Genomic DNA, 25,417 nt, shown 5'->3' on the forward strand with positions numbered 1-25,417 from the left:
AGGACCAGGCAGCTAACAACTGGAATGGAAAGTGCATGCACCACTTGAGGGCATACAAGTTCAAAACTCTTTTAAACACTCTGCCAAAAATTATCCTGGGTCACAGTGGACGACCTCTCATTAGAAAAGGATGGAAATCATCAAGCATGGCAAAAGTGACTAATCTTTGTTTTTCATGTGTGCTCTGTGTGGTTTTCAGTTTTGAAGGAAAAACATGTACAAATGTTGGCAATATGTCTAAAGGGAGAGGTAAAATTAAGGATTTTGTAATTTTTGTTGTGTTTTGTTTTCTGGTTAGTGAATACTTCCAGTCAGTCATTGAATATTTGCATAGTTGATTTACAGATATATTATTGATATAGGAAGAGATTTCGTGTTATCAGCGATTTCAATTTCTTTTGTTCTTGAAGGTAGTTGTTGGGAAAGGAATACACCAGGGACTGGATTATTTATGTTCAACAATATCACCAACATTTAACTTTGTCCTTTATAGATGTATTTAGCATATATAAGACTTAAAGGATATTATAACCAAAATAAGTTTTACTGGTCATGGGATAAGTGAATAAACTATGTGCATTTTGCTGATAATAAACAATTGGCTGGTACTAAGTTACTTGAGTATTTTTACTTTATGAAGAATTAAAATATTACTCAGGATCTGGAATGCTAATGGGCATATTGATTATGATAGTATCAATAAAATTATGAAACTTTTAAGAAGCTACCTTACCAATATAGAAACTATATAGAGATTTGTAGTGAAAAATATCACAATGACATGGAAGTAGAAATATTTAGAATTATAACATTTTTGCTAGCCTTGATCTGAATTTGTGACAAACATTGTTTTTATATTACTGAATATCTTAGATTATCCTTTATTTAGGAAAAGCTAAGGCACAAATAGTGAAAGAAAATGAATGTATTTTTTTGTTTATCCATTTATTCAATTATATTTGTTGATGCATAAGTAGTAGACATTTTTGTTGTCCTATCAATCTCCATTCTCTCTTTTGACCTAGGCAGCAAAATCTGGGTTTGGGTTTATGTATATAATTCTCCTTTCTCACTTAGGTAGTCCCATCTCCAGCCAGGAGGTGGATCCTGATCTAAGTCAATCAGAATAATCTCATCCTTCTAGTTACTGGTTACTCAAAATGGGCATATAACCCAATTGTGGTGATAGAGACATAAAAGGACATCTGGTAGGAGACTTCTTTTGGAGAGGTCTCCTTATTCCTAAAAGAGAGTTCTAGAAGAGAGCTGCCTTGATTCCTATGGGATGTCTACTCTCCTGGCTGTGAAACTGAGACCCATCGTACCAACCTGTGGATGTATCCAACAGTTAGAGAAAGGTAGAGTTCAGACAATGATTGAGATGCTAAGACTGAGTCTCTTATAACTACTGTGTTTCTTGGTAGTGAGACAAACATTCTATTTACGTGCCAATTTGAATTGAGTTTAGAAGTTGCTTGGAGCCAAAAGCTTTTTATCTGATATGGCATATTCTGTACTTACATTAGTCTCCTGGCAGATTATAATAATAAATATGAAGCTCTGGTAATAAAATTAGGAAGGGCAGAGGAGTGGCTGTGCTCATGGTGAGGATGCTGCATTTGCTAATTGTGTGGAATGTAATGAAAGAGAGAGTAATAGACTTTGGAGGCAATGAATATAGTTTGGTGTGTCTGGATTTGAGCATGCTAGAAGGGTATATACTTCTCCCAATTATTATCCGGTGGATGATAAAACTGGAACTTCTGGTCTTACCTTGCACTAGCAATTCAAATAGGTATAAAGACCTGTTTCTAAGGACCTCCAATACTCCCATTTTCAGTGTTTTCTGAGAGCATGTCTTCTCCTCATAAAACATAGGTATTCACTAGTTCTGTGTCTCCTCCTTTTTCATGGTCTTCTTTTTCTACTCTCTCCTGATATAATTAGTGGAAAATAGCTGTTCTTAGTTGCATATTAACTGAGACCTTTAAAGTCTTTCTTCTTTGCCTCACTATGCAGTGAACCTAGCTGAGAGAATTTCAGGTTCACACCTCATCCTTTTCAATCTTTCATGAAGAGGAGAATCTGGGCCTCCCTGGTGGTGCAAGGGGTTAAGACACAACCTAAGAAGCTATCTGCAGCGATTGCAGCACAAGTTCGATCCCCAGCCAGGGAGGTGACCCACATGGCACAGCCGACCTCTTCTGTCTCGCCTACTGCTTCCCTCAGCAGTGTATTTCAGTACATCTGCCTGTTCTGTTCCCCTCTTTCTCTGGTGAATCCTCTCACCCCCACACTTCTGGCCTATACCCCAGTTCTTGTATGCATAAATAAATATTTAAAAAAAAAAAAAAGAAAAAAGAGTTGAGTCTGCTCAGATTAGCAATTTAACTGACTTGCCTTTTATAGTACAATTTCAAATGGTGCATACATTTGATCTCTGAGTTTGGGTGCATTGCCTCAAAAACCCTTAAAGATGTTTAATGGTGAACTCACAATATTTGTATCTTTCTATTTCTGGAAATACTAGCAGTATTTTGATATATTTCATTTGTCTCAGGTTAGAATAAGCATTTGAAGAAAAACCTGTATAATTCCTCACCAAACAACTTTTCAGAAATGGAGTCTGAGTTTTCTCTCATAAGAATTGACATATTTTACAAATTAAATTTAAATAAAAATACCTCTCCTGACATTGTCACTTTTTATAAACGTCATCTGAAGAATTTGAATAATTATTTTAAATAATTTTTTCCAGAATTACTGACCAGTGAATGGTTAGTTTAAAATAAACAAAATTTCTTTAAGAAAGATCCTAGGTTTGTTCTTCTAAGTCATTAAGGTATGTTATTGTTTCTTACCTTCTGGACACATGCGGATTTGTTTAACAGCACAAATTTATATACTTTAAGAAGGAATATTGATGTATAAAATTAGCAAATTTTTTATTTGAAAATTTGATTTGAAAATTTAAATAATTATTTTAATGTGCAGTTTTTTATACTGTAAAGAATTCTTTCAATGGCAGTACTTTTGTCCAGGTAACTGTACAATATTATTTGCATCATGGAATTTTAATTGGCTCCTTCAATCAGGTTTGGATATGTATCTGTACATACATATATGTACATATATATGTATTTGTTTATTTATACATACCATACCTTCTTCAAAAAATGACTGAGAGCATTACATCTCCCCTTGTTAGAACATAAGAGCTAGTAAAGAATAAAATAAACTAGCATGTATCCCGTATAACTTGGACTGTTACATGTTTCTGTTACCTGAGGGCAACATTAATTATATACTTTATATCAACTTTGTTGAAAGAATTATATTTTGTCAAATATTTAAAACATCCTCAAAAAAATAAATCGGCATGAATAACCTAAATAAGGCTTCACTGTATGGTTGTGAAATTCATAGATATGTATACCATATGTCTACTTATAACTTAAAATGATTTATACAAGAAAAGTAACCTATTTTTGAAAAAGAACATATACAAAAATTTCAGTAACCTGGAATAAAGGAGAAAAACATGAGACCGAATGCTTGTTGGGATAAAGCAGTTATTTCTGAAAATTTTTAAAGTGTAGGTTTTATTTTCAAGTTCTTGTGTGTACTTTAAACTAAGATACAAATCTTTTCACTTGATGAACAGAAACACCATTCAATGAATTTAGGAATTCTGGCATTATATTAGATTTTTTTTTCTTTTTCTCATATATAAATCAATGCATATTATTAAAATTCTCCCCAACTAATAGAGGCCCAGTTGCCAAAAAGTATACTGGGAACATTCTTGCGGTACAGAATTGCTTCTTAAGTTAATAGTGCTCACTTCATCCCCTCCTCTTTACCCTCACTTCCAGTGATTGAGTCGTTTTTAGAGTGTTGTGATGCACATGTATCATCAGGTTGTTACCTGGTTTAAAATTTGACTTTCTTATTTCTGTTAATTTTATTACCATTTGACCATATGCTTTATAGCTTCCAAAACTGTATTGCTGTTGTCTCACTTCCTGTTCTCTCTGTTCCTGTTCTTTCCTTATAGATACACATCTTTTAAACTATTCTTTTATTATCAGTTTCATGAATTTTTGGACATAACAAAATTAGATGTGTTTGTGTACTCTAAGCCTTTATACAGAAGAAATTTTCCTTACCTACACAATGCCATGTGTATAGTTTTGAAGTTCCCTCCCAAGCCTACAGATTATGGTCTTGCTTTGCATTAATAGAAATGTTTGTAAGTCATCCTTTGTACTCGTAAGTCATCCTACATATTGGGTTTAGCGAACATAGTCCCTAAATCTGGTTTTACAAGCAGGTATCTTTTTTTTAACTTTTATTTTATTTTATATATTTTACATCATTTTTCATTTTTGCACAATGTATGCATTTTCATCTTGGTTATATTCCCCCATACAATTCCCACCACCCTTGTTTTTTTTTTTAATAATAAATTTTATTTTTATATTCCCCCATACAATTGCAAACGCCCCATTCTGACCCCAATCCTTCCCCTCCCACACCCCACCCCCCAAAAAGTGTCTCTGGTTCATAGTTTTTTGTTGATTTTTGATTTTCACTTTCTTATATTCATTTTCCTGGTCCCTTATTTAAGTTTTCTAGATTCCTGCTATGAGTGAGATCATCCAGTATTTTTCTTTTTCTTTCTGGCTTACTTCACTGAGCATGATCTCTTCCAGCTCCATCCATGTAGCTGCAAATTGCTTTTTTGATTGCTAAGTAATATTCCATTGTGTATATGTACCACATCTTCTTGATCCAGTCATCTATTTTTGGGCATTTGGGTTGATTCCATAGCTTACCTATTGTAAATAGTACAAGCTGGTATCTTAAGGAGCTATTATAGAGCATATTTTGAGGGACAATTATAAGTTTTCTCAGATAAAATTTTTGTTCAAACTGACCAGAAATTCAATAATTAGACAGTCATGGATCATAATATTCTCATTTAAAAGAAATACCCTTGGGGTGATAATATCTTAAGCTTTATCAACAATTTAGATTACCTCTATGGATCTGCAGAAATGGGACTTTAGATCATGTTGAAAGGAGAGGACATGGAAAGGAAAAAGGAATAGTGGGATGTTCAAGATCGAGAGGATACAGGAAGAGGAAAAAAAGCTGAAGGGCAAGGTTGAAGAAAACAAGAATAAGTGTACTTGTATATGATGATGTGTAGTGTCAGGGTTGGGTAGTTCTTCAGGCTTGGATTGATTGGCACCCATATGCATGTAGGTTCTGCTAGAAGTTAATGAGAAAAACTTCCTGTGGGCTAAGGACAAGATAAGACAGTGCCTGGGACCCTAAGCCAGCTGGAGCAATTTTTACAGAGAAACCCAGATCACTTGAGAGATTAAATTAGATCAGATGGATAGGCCGAGGCAAGCTAGATGCTCAAGCTGATTGCAGCTCATTACCCTGAGTTGTAATGAAGTGCAGTGGTTTTCCAGTATGGACTCTGGAACCTTGGTCAAACCTCATTTTACCATATATTAGCTACATAATCTTGGGCAAGTTATTCAACCTCTCTGTGACTTAGTTTCATCGCTTAAAATAAAGTAATAGCAATAATCTTACCTCATGAGTTTGTCGTAGATTAAATAAGTTGATAAATGTATTATCTATACCATCCAGAAGATACTCATTTGCATATATTTTGAAATGATGGAAAATATTCCATAAATTATTTTTTCTAGTATTTCAGCAATAACCCAGAAACATGTCTAAACACTTTCAAATAACAATAAACAGAATGTGGCCTTATTACATGCCTCACATACAAGTTGTGTGTATAATATATATGTGTCTATATTTAAGTTTATATATAAAATGTGTATATGGGTGTGGGGGTGGAGAGATTGTTGCATGTCTCTATTCTGTTTGTTTTTTGCAAGTATTCTTGGGTGTATTTTAGACTTGTTTGGGGGTTATTGCTGGAATACTAGATAAAATTAATTTATGGATTATTTTCCACTACTCAATCTAAAATTTTCCAGTATGTAAACTAGTAATATTTCCCATTACTTAAGCCTATAATATTTTCCATTACTTCAAGTTAATTCCTCCAAATTAAAGCACCCAATTATGATGTAATATATGCCAAACAAATAACATGGGACTATTGTAATGATTGTGTTAGATAATGTCTATAAAAACATCTAGCCTAGTGCCCAGTTCATAATAAGTTACTAATATATATGACTCCCCCTCTTTCCTTGACTCTCAATCAGTAATTCTCAAGTAGGAACACTTGTGCCCTCCCCACACACACCCCAGAGGTGACATTTGGCAATATCTGGAAAGATTTTGATTGCCAAAAATTGGGTGGGTGCATGGGCTACTGGCATCTAATGGGTAGAGACTAAGATGCTACTAAATATAGTACTGTGCACAGGACAGTCCACCCAACCCCACAAAGAGTCATCTGGCCCAAAATGTCAATATTTATAGAGGTTGAGAAAACCTGCCCTAAAAAGTGCCTTCTTAATTTTAGATTTATGCTGATATACATTTCCCCCCACTAATACTTCAGTGGTTATTTGTAAGGGCTTTACACAAAATGTAATGGAACAACACCCCACTCTATAAAAAGTAATAATGATTAAATAATAAATAATTATAACTATCATTTATTAGCATGTGCTATGTGTTAAGACTTGAGCTAAGGCAGATAATTTGTGAAATGTCATATTAAATATATTGCTTATGAATCCTTAGCATCAGTAGACTTTTCTAAATGAATAATAAGAATAGCATTTTAATAATGACTTGATTACCAGGACAACTACACATGTCTTCCAATTCCTGTTGCTAGGTCTTGACTTCAACAACTTGCCACATTGTAAAGTCTATTAAGTCCTGTGAATTCTGCCATGAAGCTTTCAATTACCTCTACTTCTTTTTTCTGCCACTGACATTACCGTACTGTGGGCCTGCACTCTTCTTATTCATCTCCTGTCATCCTACTTACAAGCCCTTCATTTTCTCAGTTAAAATTGTACAGTAACGTCTCTACAAAATATTTTAGTAGCTCCCCAAGGTCCTCATGTTCTGGCTGTCTTTCCCCTCAACTCCTCCAGCTCCCACCTTACTATCCCTCTTACTCCAACAGATAGCACAATCTTAAAATCCAATAATCATGGCTCAAGGATGTTAATACTCTTGGGTAGGGAAATTATGATTATTTAATCAAGATGAAACTTTAATTTAAATTAATATTCCTCTTTGTTAATGAGTAATGGAAGCAAAATTAAAGATTCAACTAATGTGCTGCTAATGTGTGGTCAGACAGGTAACTGGGAAAGGAGAGAAGAAAAAGTCATGGTTTCTACTGGTGTTCTTTTTCTATGCAGTAGTTGTGGCTTTGATTAGATTAGAGAATAGTGAGGAGGACAGAAGACAGCAAGTTACTCTAAGAAAGCAAGAAGGAAAAACAGAAAAGGGTAGAATATTCCTGGAACTCATCCCTCACCGCTTTACATGGTCTCTGATATGGGGAAACATAGTTCCTCTCATGACTTAAAACAACTGAGGTGAAAATATTGTTGCTCCTCCTGTATGAGATCTGACATAATGTGGTGCAGATGATTCAGTGAAATGATGAAATGGGTGGCATGCATGCCTTTGATAGTTTTATTTATTCATTTGTGAATGTTTCACATGTTAGGGAGGAAATGTACTTAATTCATTAAAGAGATCAATTTCAAACGTTGGGTACAAATCTAAAATAGCTTTTCTAAGCTATAGGAGAACATTAATAAAATTTCCAATAAATCCTTACTAAATTAAATAGGCTCTCTTCTGTCAGTCTGAATCAATCCATCCAAATTCAAAACAGTTCTGTTTAACTGACAACAATCATTTCTATGATAAACTTTCATAAACATGCAAAGCAAAATTACAATCGTGGCCATATATTTTTGTATATATAAAGTAGTAAGCAATTGATCAGTACCTATTTCATGAGAATCTTCTCCCTCCTAGATTTTGTGTGAAAGATAGCATTCTTATATTCAGTTTACCTGCTGCTTTTAGAACATACCTGCCCAATCTTTATGATTCTGTCATGTCTCATTCTCATAAATCAAACAAATTATTAAGTTATATCAAGATTATAGAGTCAGTTTTAAAAATAAATGTTTTAAAATGTTTAAAAATATTTTAAAAATGAGGTTCTTTTTGCAAGATAGCAGAAACATTTCTTTTTTTATAAGATTTATTTTATTTATACAAGAACAGGGATATAGTCCAGATGCGCTGGAGGGTGAGAGGATTCACCAGAGACAGAGCGAGAAACAGAACAGGCAGACAGATTGATGAAACACACTGCCGAGGAGAGCAGCGGGTGAGACAGGAGAGGTCTATAACAGAAACATTTCTAACATTTAGTTTAGAATTAGTTTAAATTTAGAGTTGAATAACCCATATCATGTGTACAGTACTAACAGGTGATGAGAGGAATTTTCAAGAGTGCTTTTGGTTATTTCCTGCTCATTTTCACTGGATTTCTATTTTTTTAAAGATTTATTTATTTATGCATACAAGAACTGGAGTACAGGCCAGAGGTGCAGGGGGCAAGAGGAGTCACCAGAGACAGAGTGAGGAACAGAACAGGTGGATTGACTGAGGGGAACAGCTGGCAATACAGCAGAGGTATGCTGCGCCATGTGGGTAGCTCTCTGGCAAGCCTGGCATTGAACTCATGCTGTCGAAGCTGTGGCTAGCTTCACAGCACTGTGCTTAACCCCTTACTCCACCAGGGAGGCCCTGGCACTGGATTTCTAATATTGAAAGTAAGAAGCAACTTCACCATATTGTTAAGAGAATAGGGAGATGGTCAAGAAACAATCCTGTTTTATTTATTTTTATTTTATATATTTTTATATCATTTTTCATTTTTGCATAATGTATGCATTTTCATCTTGGTTATAGTCCCCAAACAAGGAGATCAAAGGATAGTCTCAACAAGTCTCTGGAGCAATGGATACCTCCTGTGGCAGCTTGCTCAGGCATGGTTTGATATGTCTTGCTGGCCTAGGGCTGATCCTTAAGAATAATCGGAAATGTACCAGGAAGAAGAGTCATGCAGGCAAAGGATATCATGACTCATACACAGATGCAGAAATGGCCCCAGCATTATCTGAGAGCCCTTGGCACATGATAGGCAGTTTCTAATATGTGATGATGAATTAGTAGATATGCCAAGCCAGATTTGCTGAGACTATTGGAGTAGAATTGTGAGAAATATTGTTAGGGGAATTGCAGAAGTTTTGAAACCTTGCAAGGGGTTTGGTTGAGATGTGTTGAGAGGTTTACTTTAAATTAGCTTCTTTTGGGGCCTCCCTGGTGGTGCAAGGGGTTAAGCACCGCACTATGAAGCAATCCGCAGTCTCTGCAGCACAAGTTTGATCCCCCGCCAGCCAGGGAGCAACCCATATGGCAAGACAGACCTCTCCTGTCTCGCCCACGCTCCCGTCAGCTGTGTATTTTAGTCAGTCTGCCTGTTCTGTTCCCCACTCTGTCTCTGGTGGGTCCTCTCTCCCCCCACATCTCTGGCCTATACCCCAGCTCTTGTATGCATAAATAAATAAATCTTTAAAAATAAAAATAAAATAAATTAGCTTCTTTTTATCATACCATCCTCAAAAACAATCCAGTTGTAAACTGATAGCTCAGACTAAAAGTTACAAATAATAATAACAGCAAATGGTGATTACATAAAATGGTAAATGGTCTTACATAAAAATATTTATATGATTGTTTATGTATATAATTATTGTAAAATGTATATTCTCTCTCATTTTCAGCTCCAGGGAATAACATTTCTAACTAGAAACTATTGTCTGACAGAACTGTATCTAAACAACAATGCAATCTTTGAGATAGAAGGTATTACTTAAATTTTCTCAGTTGATTGAATTGATTTTCCATTAAATAACTTTCAACTATGGTATTTGCTAATGACATATTAAAAATCTTCTAACATTTTTTTAAAAATATGAGATGGAATCTATTACTTTTTAATGTTCTTATGTATATCTCATTTCTTAAAAATGCACTAGTTGATTATGGGCTTAATTCAATATATAATTCAATTTTTTCAAAATGTAAAACAGTATTGCTTTTTAATTTTTCATTAATTTTTTAAATTTTTTACATCATTGTTCATTTGTTAACAATATTTGCTTCCCCCACCCTCTCAGGTGTAGTCCCTATAGAATCTCCTTCCCCAAGGCACCCGTGCACCATCACCTCAGTCCCCTGTACTCCTCCCTCCCTCCCTCTGATCCCTCTCCCTCCTCCTCCCCTGCAGGATGTCTCTGATTTATAACTGTCCGCATTTTTGCTTTGTTGTGTTTTGTACTTAAAACAGACCTGTTTTTTAAACACAGAAATTTTGTCATCTTGCTGGACAGAAACTGTTATTGTGTAAACAAATTTTAGCAATACTTAGGAGTACTAATAAATATAACAACTTTATATGTTCAGAACAAATATCTCTACTGCTAATATTTTTACCAATCAAGTTTCTATTTTCCCTATAAGTTTATTTTAAATGAGTAATAATCTCTAAGCTGAGAACTTCAAGTCAGGTCTATGATGTAAACGGTACATGAATTAAAAAGTACAGTACAAAACACCTTTTTTTTAACATCATTCGCAGAAGCAATGTACTGTAAATTTTAAGCTCCACTATGATTTCACATACCATGAAGAAAGAAAATCTTGCCAATTAGCTTTTATGTGGCTATCACAAAGACACAACACACTTTAATTTGAGTTAAAAATAGAGAAAAATGTGCAATTTAGAATCAACAAAAATGATATGAATATTTGACTTCCTATTATGTAAAGAAAATATTAATTTGAGCAGTTTGGGCAGAAATATTGAATGAGAAATTATTTCTTTTAATTTTTAAATTTATTCTTGCATATAAGAAATAGGTGTAGGCCAGACACAAAGGGAGTGGGGAGTAAGAGGGTTCACCAGAGGTAGAGTGGGGAGAAAAACAGGTGAATTTACTGAAATACACTGCTGAGGGGAGCAGCAGGCAAGACAGGAGAGGTCTGCTGTGCCTAGGCCACCAGAGAGGCCCCTGAATGAGAAATTAATTATTTCTTTGATTGGTATTAAAAATCTAAGTGACATTTAGCAAAACAAAACAAAAAGAACAAAGAAAATAACACCAAAATCAAACAAACAAACAAAAAAATATCTGCTACGGGGGGGGGGGGGAGTGAAACACTGCAATGGGAAAAAATTAACTATATTCAAACATCACATCACAATAAATTATTTGAATTCTGATCATCTGTTGTAATCTTAATAATAATGATAATTCACAATATTTTTAACAATAAATCCTCCCTTCACCAGCTGTTGGGTAGTCTTTGCTCTTGTTTAGTTAGCACGTTCAAGTAGAATTAAAAATGTTTAAATCTCTTGTAAAAATGTTTTAAAGGCCTCCACTATTTGCCTTCATTGCATATCCTCCTGCTTCACCACAACGAGTTAACAAGCATCGATGCAACTGTGAAGGAATTAAAAGGGATGCTAAACCTGAAGACCCTAAGTATCCATTTACATTTTTCTATAGGCATAAGTTAAACTAGTAATAACATAGAATATTTGTTCTTTTTTTTCAAATTTTCAAAAAATATTCCCAACCACTAAGCCTTACCTTGCTTATCCTTTTCCTTCCCCCTTCCTCTTAACATCAAGCCTTTGCAGTGTCTATTGAAGTCTACTCATATTTGTAAATATTTTACTTTATTGAATTAATTCCCGTGTAAATTTCCCTATTTTTTTTATCATTCTGACTTGCTTTATTTCACATAATTCTCTCGAGCTCCCTCCATTTTGTTGAAAATGGATACATTTCATCTTTCCTACGGGTGAATAATATTCCATAGAGTAGACCTATCACATCTTCTTGAACCAACACATTTAAACTGCTTCCACGTCCTAGCTATTGTAAACAGTGCTTCACTGAACATTGTGAAACATATGGTTTTATATTCTTTGCATAGACACCCAAGAGTAGAATTGCTGGGTCATATGATTGTTTCATTTCTTTACTTTTTTTTTTTAAGATTTATTTATTTCTGCATGCAAGAGCTGGGGTGCAGGCCAGAGGTGTGAGGGGTTGGTGAGAGGATTCACCAGAGACGGAGTGGGGAGCAGAAAAGGTGGATCTACTGAAATACACTGCTGAGGGGAGCAGCGGGTGAGACAGGAGAGGTCTGCTGCACCATCTGGGTAGCTCCCTGGCAGGGGATTGAACTCTAGCCCTAGTATAAGTGTTATTTCTTATTGTTGTATTAGACCCTTAATCATAACATGGTATCCATCTTTATCTCTTAATTACCTTTTTGATTTGGAAGACTGCTTTATCTGATGTAAGTATAGCTGTTTGTGATTTTTATTTATTTATTTTTTATATTTAAAGGGCAGGTTTATTAGGGAAAGGATAAAACAGTCAAAGACACTTGCATAGACACAAGCAGGCAGGAAGAGCTGCCCCAGAAGGGACAGGTTTGCAAAGAGAGGCCTGCATGGTTGCAGGCAGGCAGTCTTGACAGGTCATGCGCAGGCAGGGAGAGAGTTAGTGAAAAGAGGCACCTACATAGTCACAGGTGGGCAGTGGGAGTGCTGCCGATTTTTATATATTTTTTGATAGCCATTTGCTTGTGGAATTGTCTTCCAGCTTTCAACTTTAAGCCTGTGCTTGTATTTGTTGGTAAGATGAGTTTCCTGTAAACAGCAGAAGGTTGGACGTTGTTTTGAAATATGTTCAGCCACTCTATACCTCTTGACTGGTGAATTCAGGCCAGTAACATTTACAGTGATTATTGAGACATAAGTGCTGAGTGATGTTTCGTTTTTGTTGGTTTGTCTGTTTTACTTTTGGAGGTCTTCCTTTTGTGTTTTAAGTCCCTTGTGTTACTTCTATTAGTTTTGGTTTGAAAGTTCTGCTGATGTTAGTATGTAATGAGCTACGTGTATGACACTTTTCTGGTATCTGACTCATTCTGATGGACCACATTGTTATTTACTCCTGGCAAGGGGTAGTAAATGAAAAAGGAGTTAGGCAGTAGAGCACCAAGGATCACCTACAAATGAGGATTCTATTTCCTATTTTGCTTTGGGTACTAGAATTGTGTGGTGGGGATGCACAGTAATGTCTTCTCCACTGCCTTGGGCTGAGTGTCTTGTATAGTCTCACATAGGCTTCCAACTCTAGGTTGTTTTTAAGTACTAGCTATATCACCAGGCAGGGATAGTATTTGATATGGGGTCACAGGCCAGAAGTTGTTCTCTTTTCTTTTCCAGCACAGAACCTTATCCTAGATTTTAAGCACCTCTTAGCAACAGGTGCTTAAACTCTGGCTTTTGCAAGTGTTCACTTGTCTTGATTTTAGCCCTGAGGAGTGGGGCAGCAGGTGTTTTTAGTACCACGATCTCACCTTGAAGTAGTACCCTCTTCCATGAGGAGACACAGGTAATCGTGCATGGTTCTCCTTGCTAGCTCAGACTCTAGCTGTTCTATATGGAGAGCCTCAGGCTTAAATCAGTAATTCTCACTGTGCATCCCTGATCCTGGAGCTCTCCTATAGCACACACTCGGTGTTGGGTGCCAACTCTGTGTATCCCCTTCTTCTAAGAGTCCCCAGTTTTGTTTTTGTTTTGTTGTGTTGTGTTGTGTATTGTTATTATTTTCCCCTGATATCTTATTTGGTTTCCCTATATTCCTCCTATAAGTGAAACCATTCAATATTTTTCCTTCTCCTTCTGATTTATTTCACTGAGCATAATTCCTTCTAGCTCCATCCATGTTGCTGCAAATAGCATTAGTTTATCTTTTTTGATCACTAAATATTCCATTGTGTATATTCCCCAGTTTTGATAGTGCCCCTGAGTCAGCAACTGAAGGAGCACACAGGTAATCGTGCATGGTTCTCCTTGCTAGCTCAGACTCTAGCTATTCTATATGGAGAGCCTCAGCCCCTGCAGTGCTGGTTCGATCCCTGGCTGGCGAGGGCCCCACAATGGCGCACAGACCTATTCTGCCGCTGGCTGCACCCCTCAGCAGTGTACTTAGTCACTCTGCCTGTTCAATTCTCCGCTCTGGCTCTGATGAATTCTCTCACCCTCCTGCGCCTCTAACTGTACCCAGTACTTGTATAAATAAATAAATAATCTTTTAAAAAAAATTTCATTCATATTTTTCAGAACTGCCTGAGACAGTGTTTTGAATATGGTAAATAGTGGAGGTTCTGATCAGATCAATGCATAGATAGTTGCTAAAGTTTTCATGTATTTTCAGTTAGATCTATTGTATTGAGGAGAAATGATTAATGTGCTTCTACGTTGATTCTTTAAGCCTAAATATTAAAATCAAACCAAATTCATGCTTATTCCATACTTATTTTGCAGATGTGATTGAGGTAACCTATTGCTAGGAGATTTTACAACTTTCTGGTCTTCTATAAGAGGGATCTTATCAATTCTTCTATCAGGATTTGACCTGCGTGTTTAAATTATTTGCATACAGAACTGAACAAATGCTTCTATGATTAAAAGTCTGGTCAGACTAGATCTGGAACTCTCAATTATCCTCACTTTTCCATAAAAAATGGGCAAATAGCTACCTCCAGCACTGCTTCACATATGAAGCATTTTTTAGAAACATCATTTCTCAACATTGTTTTTTTGCAGCAGCAATAAAAATAAAATTGTTTTATTGTGGATTATCTAAATTAAATAATTAATATGCACAGTCTACAAATTCTGCTTAGTAGTAAATAGATTTAAAAAATATATAACTGACTTTTTAATGAATAATTATTATAATAACGTGTTTGAATGTCTTTCCTGCTGAGAAGTGCTTTTTTTTATATCATATTCTCATTTCAATTATCACTGCAACCCTATGGCATGATTAGAATTATTCCTTGTCTAATGGCAGAAAATGCAAGGCTCAGAACTTTAACCAAACTACTAAGGCATGTTCAAACTTAAACTCATGACTTGTTTCTTTTTATTTATCATTTATTCATCCATTTGCTCAATACATACTTTATTCATTCCTTCAATAAATATTTATAATGCATTCATTATGTGATACTCTACTAGATAATGCAGACATGAGAGTGAATAAGATAAATCCTGTCTGCACCTTTTTTCTTTTTTTTTTTAGATTTATTTATTTATTTATACCAGCGCTGGGTACAGTCAGAAGTGCAGGAGGGTGAGAGAATTCACCAGGGCCAGTGGGGAGCAGAGCAGGCAGAAGGACCAAAGAACACTGCTGAGGGGAGCAGCGGGCGGCAGGAGAGGTCTGCGCGCCATGTGGGACCCTCCTCCGGTGGCCGGGGAGCAGCCGGGGATTGAACCGGCGCTGCAGAGGCTGCGGGCAGCTTTGCAACCCAGTGCTCAACCGCTGCGCCACCGGGGAGGCCCTGTCTGCACCTTTTTGGAGATTAGTTTAACAACCCAGTCTAAGTATTTATTAGATAGCTAAAAGAACTTGAAGAGAAACTAAATGGCAATTCACTAAAAGAAAAGAGTTAATACAGTATTTGGAGGTTACAATACAGTATTTGGAGTTAGTAAACAAGGGTTGCGCTGATCAAAGTCCAGAAGCTTATGTCCTAAACAAGGGTGCCTGTCCTGGAAGTGAGTGGAGCCCAAAATCTAGCTCTCAGATGTGTATATTAGCACAGAAATGTGTCAGCTCTGAGATGCTAGATACCTTTTCTAGTTCTCTGAAATTCTTTTAGGGCAGCCTGATAATACAATGTCCATATTATTATCTGTCCCAACAATTTAAGTGACCTCTACTTAAAATGACGAAGATACAATTCAAGTAACATAACTATAATTGTTCCAACTGAAAATCTTGTAGTGGGATCATTTTTTTGAAATGGAGGAAATGCTGTATCCAATTACCAAAAAAAAAAAAACTTTCTGAAAATTTGGTAACAAATATGCACATTTTGAACACTTGCCCTGTTTCTGGTTAAAGACATTATATGGAAAAAATTTTTTGCACTTACTAGACTACACTTTTTATTCATGCAGTAATGTCTTCAGATTAAGTTTCTGTGAGCCTCATTAACAATCACAGATTAGATTCAGCTCATTAACTAAAATGAGAAGTCCATGTATTTTCAAATATTAAAATTTTTGTCTTTTCCAGTTGTAAAACTATATAAAATGCTAAAATGTCATTATTATTCCACTTCAATTACAAGTTCTTCAGAGGGTGAGAAAATCGCCTGGAGGGTAAACCTCTAATCCCCTTCAACATTGCACCCTCCACTGGCATTTATGAGGAGAAACGCCAAGAGATTGCCCAGGAGACACATGGCTGGGAGCTTCAGGGAGGCCTAAAACCAGCTGCTGAGTGTGAGGTCTGGAAACTGGAATTCCTAACTTCCAGGCTGAGTCAGGAAGGCCCCACCTTGTCCCTTCAGGCGGTCTACCTTTCTACACCCTCCCTCCCTAGCTCAATTTTCCTCTTCCCTTTCCTCTTCCAAACTCTTTCTAAATTCAATCTTTATACATTGAAGACCCACTTCATAGCTAATACTTTCACGAAAACTTCTGAGGTCCTACCTCTACCACAACCAATAGCAACAAAATATGTAACCCATTCTCCAGTCCCTTGGACTCACTTCTCTCAAATATTCTGAGTTTCATTAACTCCCCTACTGGAAAGTATACTTTGACTCCTACATTCCATCATTTTTAAGATTTGCTTCCTAGTAGACCTTTAATGACTTATTATTGAAGAGAAGCAGTGGCCCTTCGAGAGAGGGGCTCTGTTTTCTACAGGTTAAGCTCTTGAAGGTTTTCTGTCATTCCTCATTGGCCCTGGCTCTGCTGACAGCCAGGGAGTGAAGAAGTATGCCGAGAGAGCTGAATGGGGGACTGTCATCCCTATAGCTTCATCTTTTGAGACTCTTTACTTGAAATGGCCAAGATGGGACCACCCTCCCAAGAACAAAACAAAACAATTCACCCAATAAAATGAACCAATTGCCTGCTTGTCCAGAAGTAAAGAATGTTCTGATCCTTCTATTCTCTTCATCCTCTGCTTAGTCCAGTTTGCCTTTTAAAAATCAGGAATGATTGATTTCCTTACTCAATACAAGCATGTGTTGTGCAGTTACCCACACATTTTAGTTAAAATAGATGGTGATGACAATGGAGATGCTGACTGTCCTAAGTCACCTTGAACTAGAAACTCAAAATCTTAGTGTGTGATCATTGCCAAATGAACTTCCTTCCACACGCTATTCTGTATAGCACAGACTATAACTGCCTTTAACCTCTCTATATTTCCCCCCCTTATAAAATGGATATGTTGGTTACATTAATTATATCAACGTTCTTCAAAGGTGGTCTTAAAATGATGATTTCTAACTTTGCTTTAAAAGTTGAAAAAAATTAACTGAAGCCAATTATTTAAATGACTGCATTTTTTTCCTCTTCTTCTGTTTCAATAATAAGTAGCTTCACACATGTGACTCATGTAATTCAAGCTTGTGCAGTAAGGTAGTAGAGACATTTTGATATATTATTGGGTAGATGTAAATTGCTTAGACTCAGAATCCCAAATTAAGATAAGCAAGACAGTGCTGGCGCCACTGAGGTGTACTCGATAAGTAGCCTAGAGGGAAGGTGGATTAAATAGTATTAACCTATTGAAAGTGAAAGTGTAAGCAATTTTACTTCATAGTTTCTAAAGGAATGTGCCCATACATCATAGAAGATTTTCAGAACTTTCAGACACACAGGAAACCAATTTCATATCTTAGAAACTTAATTTATGGTAATTTTGGTAGCATCAATCCAAAACTCATAAATCCTAAATGTTAAATGTTTAATAGTATGGAAGGAAAATAAAAAGTTGAAAATAAGTTTGCTTCCTTCTAATTTCAGAGTGAGGGGAAAAGTGAAGAGTAAAAAAGCTAAGCCTAAAATTGTTTAATTTGATTTTTTTAAGTTAATTCAAACAGAGGCTAGGCTAATAGCCCAATTTTCTGACTTGCTGTCACTTTGATTTTACTTTATGATGAGATGAAAGTTGAATCACAATAAGCACATTGAATTTGTAATATCAGGACACCTTAGTAAGTAAAGTAATAATAGTAAATCCAAATTTGGTGTTTCGTTTAGCTGAGGCTAGAGGTTTTTAAATTTACATAAAGAAGTTACTTAAGAACTAGAAAAAAACGACTAGAAAAGAAATAGTAGTATTCTCAGAGGGAAAACAGAGCGTCTACAGGAGTAAAGGTCATTGGAAGATGTTGGTAGGTTTTCCATTGACATCATATGTACAGGCAGAGTCTACTCCCAGCTGCTATAATGTGTTACAGTGTTATGAGGTGTCAGATGTGATTCTCCAAGACAGTAACCGCAGAGCAGACTTCTTGACTAAAGCATTTGAGACTTTTTCTCCCTCCCAAACTCTCATTAAAAACAATTGTGCTTTGCTTTTATATCCTTGAAGGGTGTCCTTTTCTCTTCTCTTTCTGGCGCAAACAACAATGTATGATCCCTGTGGATCATTTCAAATCTGCCCTTATTACTGCTTTAGTATACATCCGTTCTATTCCCTGTCCTGTAGTTATAATTACTTGTTACCACTTTAAATAACTTCTCTTTTTTTTCCCCTCCCCTAAATAACTTCTCTTTTAAGATTTAAATTCAAACCTTTTTTGTCCCTTAAGGAATTTTGAAAAATTTCCGTTTCATTTCTCCCCTCATTTCCCCTAATACATACATATTTCCTTTCTTTTAAGTTTCTTTGTTGCTTCCAGCTCTACATTTCCTTTATGGTTTTCCTCACTCTTATAACTTTTGTTTATTATGTACCAGGTGTCTTCCATTGCCTGCTTTAAGTCTCTCTAAAGCTTATGTTTTCCTCAGGGAATAGCTATATATAAAAGTTTTATTAGCCAGAAAAAATTGTGTTTATATAACAAATATCAGAATGTTTTATTACCTACAGAGAAAACGTCCAGATGATTAACTTTTTCAGTTTTTATCTGCTCCCCTTCACCCCCATCTTCTTTATGTTGCAAACTGTTCTTTATAAATATTAATCAATTTCTACTGGGTTTCTAATGCTTACTATTTTCATGCTTTTATGAAACCTCTTTGTATTTTACAAATATTCAAATGCTACAGCAGTACTAAATTTAATACGTACATTAAATGAACCTCATTTTGTTGGAAGGGTAGTGTTTTTGCACAATAGCTGGAGCTCTTTCTGCTACTGCCATCTAGTGGTTATCCTCTCTAAATGAATTTTCCAGAAGTATTTTCCAGAAATTAGGCGGAGGCAGAATCCAATAGCTAAAGATAGCCAACTGAAAATCATCAAAATTTTAGTTACAATCATATTTTTATAAACCTTGTTTAATATTATCTAACCAGAATAAAGGAAAATACCTTTTCCTTGAAAAGAAAGCCCTCACAACTTCTGGTTGAAGGTTTTAAAAAGTGACTGCATGCTGTTGCCGAAGGGATGTGGATGAGAAGCCAGGAACTCTACTTCATTAACATGTTTCCCACCTCCAGCCATGGAGGAGAGAGCAGTGTTCAGTCATCTTAGCATCTGTGCACAAGGAAGTCGGAGCCACAAGTTTCTGACCAGAAATAGGCAAGATAGAAGATCTGTATCTGCCTGCTTTGCTCCTGATGACATCTGAAGCTGCTACTGTTAGCTACATATTCTGAACTACATGCAATGGTGTGCAGTGGAGTAAGCAGACAGCATTAGAGCAGTGTGTGGCATCTCTGTCCATCTCCACATAATCACCCTGGTGACTTGTGAGATGAGAAGAACTGAACCCAAGTAAACAAATACTTTGATATGGACATGTGGAAATTGTTCTCAGTTGTGGCAAATTTGTATCAACGATATGTCCCCGACACCTAACACAGTTCCTAGTAGATAGAAAGTGCCCAGAAAACATTTATTGAATGAATGAATTTAACCAATAGGAAAAATTTAGTGTTTCTCCAAATTAGTAAGGCTTTAGTGAGGCCAACAGTTGGTCAGTGAAATAGAGCTTTGCATTTTCTTGTTTTATATAAATCTTGCAGTTCCCATATTTTATTAAGTGGCAAATGAAGCTAATTTTGAAATATGACATTTTAATTGGGATTCTTCCTTTGCAGGTCTCTATCAGAACCCTTTGTGCCAATATAACCTGTACCGTTTATATGTAATCTACCACCTTCCAGGGATAGAGTTGCTTGATCGAAATCGTAAGGATCTCTCTTTCTTGCAAAGAAGTATTTGAGAGACAGTCTTCTAACTCTGTGGTTTAAAAATGCTGGATCTCTTTGAAAATAATTGCCTTTGCAAATGAAAGTTTTAAAATTATTCATTCTTAAAAGTTTTGCTATTCAAAATCTGCCCTAGTTCAGGAAGTCATATCTCTTAACCACTTTATTGGAAAGAGCTTCCAACTGACCATGAGGAAAGTATCCTTCTGGTCCTGGTTTTTACATGCATGTGTTGGATGCCAAATCACTTACCCTTTGGCACCTTTGTTTCTTAATTCAAAAATGAAAAAAATTGGACTAAATCATTTTAGTGCTATTTGAGTTTTGAAAGTCATATTCTTTGAAATTCTGTAAATATATAAAAACTTGTATAATCAATGATAACATAATTATGAATGCATCTTTAGTCAATCAAGATAAACTACCATATTGATATATAAGTCTTTAAAAAACCCTCATGCATTACATTATCTTTTTTTTGAGGTGCTTTAATACCTCTATCTTCTTACCTTTCTATCTCTACAGGTTTGAACATTCTTAAAAATGTGTTACTGAGTAACTTCTTATGAGGATATATCAAAACCGTATGCTCATACCGCTTCTCATAACCTTGAGGAAATGAAGAGCTGTATCAGAGTTATGATTTCAATCATCCATGGTCATGTTAGGAGGTGTCTGGGATGCATTAGGATTGGTCTATGCCTTGTGACATGGAGAGCATATATTGAGCACTTGTAGGATTATGGAAATAACTGTGATAGTATCTTTACAAATTAGTTTTGACAAATGTTCACATACAACACAGTTAAAGGTGTTTTTAAAGTGTTTAATCCTATTTTGAATCATTCTGTACATCTATTGATAATACTATTCAATAACATCACTTTTTGCATTTATCAGAAGTCACAGAAAAAGAAAGAAGATCAATGATTACTATTTTTAACCATAGAAAGGCTCATGTTATGCAATCAATAGCATTCAGAGGAAAAGTAGATGCATCGTGGAATCCTAAATCACCATTTAAGAAAGAAACAGCCCAGAGAGTACCTTCAGGTATTTTGAAAAGAAAAAAAATTAAATGAAAATGCCTCAAACTTTTGAGCAATTTGGTTATAATAATAGTAACTGCTATTTACAATAAGCTAAGTACTTTTACCATGAGGTTAATATTTTCTAATTAAACTAAAGTGAATATGAAATCCTCATATTTGTGTAAAGTGAGGTAATGTGAGAACAATGAGATCATACATTTAAGTCCTTATCTTAGTATAAAGGGCTCAGTAAATAAGCTGCAGTTTTTATTTCTGCCACTATCACAGGACAACTTCATGAAATAAGGCTTTAAGTTTTTTACTGTATAGAAAAATATTGAGAGTATTAGGGATCATCTGCAATTTCTTCACCCAGAAATAAGCACTACTAACATTTGGTTGTGCTCACATACATGGTAGTTATATATAAGCATAACTTAAATACCTTCAGTGATGTTTCACTAGTTAGAGTTTAATTCCTTGTCTGAAACAGAAATCCAGCCATAGTGGCTTATGTAAATAGTGGTTTATTGTTCTCACACAACAAACAGTACAGCGATAGGGTGTAAAGTTCAATGACATCATCAGTTCCATACATCTGTCTTTTGTTCTGCTATTCCTAGTGTGCTTTAAGGTTACAATGAAAGCAGCTGTGCCACTAGGCATCACAAGGGCAAGGGAGGATGGAAAAGATGCAAAGACAAAATAAGTCTTTTCCTACTAACGTTTTGCCAAATAAACAACATTCATTTGAAAATGAACCTTAGATTCACCACAATTAATCTGAAACATAAAAGACACATAATAACAAAATACACACCAAAGTAAAATGGTCTTGAAGCAGAGAGTAAATGTAGATTACCCACAAAAGAATACCTTATAGGTTTACAGCAAACTTCGCAACTGCAATTATGGATATCAGGAGGCAGTGCTTATTCAAGAATTATTCAAAAATGAGCAAAAGAAGAAAAATGAGGACAAAATACTTTTCCTCCATTTTTTATTATGAAATTTTTCTTACATAGAAAGCAGAAATATATAATAATAAATATTTATATGTTCCTTTTTAAATTTAAAAATACACGGCCTTAGTCATCATCCTCCATATAGAAAGCTTTCCCTCTATTCCAGAAAGGCAGGCATCCTTAGAATCTTCTAGTTACCTCTCACTGGTCATCTCCAACCATGATGTAACTCAAAAATATCAAAATATTGCTGACCACTTAAATGTTTCAATAGGAGACATACAACACTTCACTTCTACAAGATTAGATTATTGAAAATAAGGACATTCCTCTATATAACCACAGTGCCATTATCATGTCTAATAAAAATAATTTATGTTTTTCAAATTTCCCTAGTTGTTTCAAGATGACTTCTATTGCTGCTTCTCCAAACCAGAATGTAGTCAAGGTTGATATTTACATTTGGCTGTTTTGGCTCTGTAGTTGTTTTTTTTTTTTTTTTTAATTTAGAATAGATACCCAAATTTGTTTCGTGACTTTTTAAATTCCTCTATTTGAATGATTGTTTCCACAAGACTCATTTAACTTCTTTTATCCCCTGTGTGTCCCATAGAATGCAAATAATGTCTGTAGGACAAGTTTTAGATGCAAGAGTACTGTGTAAGGCAGTGGTTTTCAAAGTATGGTCCCCAAACAAGCAGCAACAACAGTATCACTTAGGAGCTTATTACAAATGAAAATTCCTGCCCAAACAAGATTTTTGAAACTAGAAATTCAAGGGTAGGGACTAGGAATATGAAAAATTAACAAATTTTTCAGGTGATTTTAACAAACACTCCAGTTAGAGGATAACCAGCACAGAGACAAGAGCATAGAATGGGACTAGATTTCCCCAGGTTTGAACACCACCAGCTCTTCTAGTAATTAGAAGTTTTATTTTGTGTATAATTTGCTTCAGCATTCTGATTTTCAAAATGGAGACAATATCTTCTGCTGGCTATTATGAGCTTAGTATATAAAACATTCCAAGACTTGATCCGATACAAACATGTGCATGATACATACAATAGTTCTACTAGTCAGCCACTTCCTTAGTTTTTCTTTTACTTCATGTAAGAGTTGATGCCCAAACTGAATATTATAGGATTACTGGAATAAGTCACACTGGTAGGAATCATTGATTAGAAAATCTCTACTCTCAAAAGAAGCTAATGTACCGATTTACAAGCAACATAAGGCCACTCCGACTCTGAATCTGTTTTTCAGGACTATAAGTGTTACTGGTGTATGAGGATAGCTGATCGTTATCTTTAGTGCTTTACATTTCTTTTGTGTAACCAAATTACTGAAAGAATCCTTTTACTGTTATCCTTTTAAATCTCTTTCTTGCTTTCCTTGTCAAACCTCCAAAAATAAAATCAGAGGCAGAAACAATAGACAATATTTTATTGCATTTCAAAGTTGTCCATTATGGTTTGATAGTTTCTATACTTGTTTTGTTATAAATCTAATTGTGGCATGCACATTTAGGGCTCTCAATTATCTTATTGAAAAAAAAACCCTACTTGAGAATGCCTGTAAGACTACTGTAGTATTATAAGAATATTATAATATTACATTTTGCTTCTGTAATCCTTTATTGTTCTCTCACAACAAACACTGCAAAACTTGAGCCTGGTAACTGAGATACATGCCACTAAAGAAGAGAGGAGAGAAAAACCAAAAAGGAAAAGCAGGCAGACAAGTCAACAAATGGCAGTTCACCACAGTCAATCCAGGTGAAAGGCAACAGGACATAATCCAGAGAAAACCGAACATTCAAAGTTTTGACCTGGGAAATCAAAGACTCTGGAAGCTTGACGTTGAAGACATCTCTGACTGTAGGAGCAATGGCACCAGGCATGCCCAAGAAAGCAAATGTCAAGTGTACTTGTGTGTGAAGACTCAGATAGGACCCAAAACTCAATGTGAGGCCTGGAGAAGGGCTCACATTTGAGAAAGCTGTGCATTCAGAAGGATTTGTAAAGGCAAAAATCAGCAGTCAGAAGAGCTACCATGTTGTATGACTCCAGTGGATACCATTTACACAGAAAACAATGACTGGGTGCCCCTGGAGTTTTGCCAAAGAGATAATCTAAGATTGTTTTCTCAGGGAGACATCAATTGCAAAGAGACTATCTAAATGTATATAAACTGAAGAGTACTGAAAAAAAAAAAAACTTTTGTAAACCTGAGGTGAAGAAAGCTAATCAAAGTCTTCCACAAACCTCAGTTGGAGAAAATGTTGATAGATTTATCTACATAAAAATAAAAAAATATGATGTAGAAACAAAAGCAATACGACTCCTAGATATCTACCCAAAGAATACAAAAAAGTCGATTTGAAAGGAAACTTACATTCCCATGTTCATTGTAGCTCTATGTATAATAGCAAGCTAAGGAAATAAACTAAGTACCCAAAAATAGATGAGTGGATCAAGAATATGTGGTGTATATCTACATAATAGAATATTACTGAGTAATCAAAAAAGATAAACTGTCATTTGTGGCAACATGGATGGAGATGGAAGGGATTATGCTAAGTGAAATAAACTAGAAGGAGAAAGGCAAATACTGGATGGTGTCACTATGGTGGAGGACAGTGGGTGCTTTGGTGACACCTGAAGTTACACCTGAAGGGGATGGGATCCTATTCTTCCAAAATACAAATAATGTTGCAAACCACTGTTACCCAATTTAAAAAAAATTAAAGAAAAATAATGCTTGGGAAGGAAAAAGAAAAGTATTCCCACAAATCAACTGGGAAAACCCCAAATAGAAATCTGACAAGGCTATGGACAAAACCTTTGTAGAAGGAACTAAATGTGATGCCTAATGATCAGCCTCACCAGTGAGCAAATAAATGCAAATTAAAATAATGAGATAACACTTTCATTCAGCAGAAAAGCAGAAATCAAAATAAGGTTGGTGATGATGAGAGAGGGAAGAAAGAATACAACTCATATATTGATTCCTCAGAATCTTATTTGGCTCAAACTTTCTTGGAAAACCATATGGCAATATCCATTAACCAAGAA

General features: G+C 35.5%; 1 protein-coding gene across 1 annotated transcript in view; it reads left to right on the top strand.

The window, feature by feature from the left end:
• The window catches only part of LRRC72 (leucine rich repeat containing 72), a gene marked incomplete at both ends in the record, with an annotated part of 45,536 nt that overhangs the window by 17,825 nt on the left and 2,294 nt on the right, over positions 1-25,417 (top strand). The window contains 4 exons of the mRNA XM_084230588.1: positions 9,843-9,924; positions 11,499-11,609; positions 20,234-20,323; positions 21,245-21,397. Coding sequence (XP_084086714.1) covers positions 9,843-9,924; positions 11,499-11,609; positions 20,234-20,323; positions 21,245-21,397 — 436 coding nt within the window. The remainder of the gene's footprint in view (positions 1-9,842; positions 9,925-11,498; positions 11,610-20,233; positions 20,324-21,244; positions 21,398-25,417) is intronic.

The sequence above is a fragment of the Talpa europaea genome, assembly GCF_964194135.1.
Source record: "Talpa europaea genome assembly, chromosome: 3".
Classification (NCBI taxonomy): Eukaryota; Metazoa; Chordata; class Mammalia; order Eulipotyphla; family Talpidae; genus Talpa; species Talpa europaea.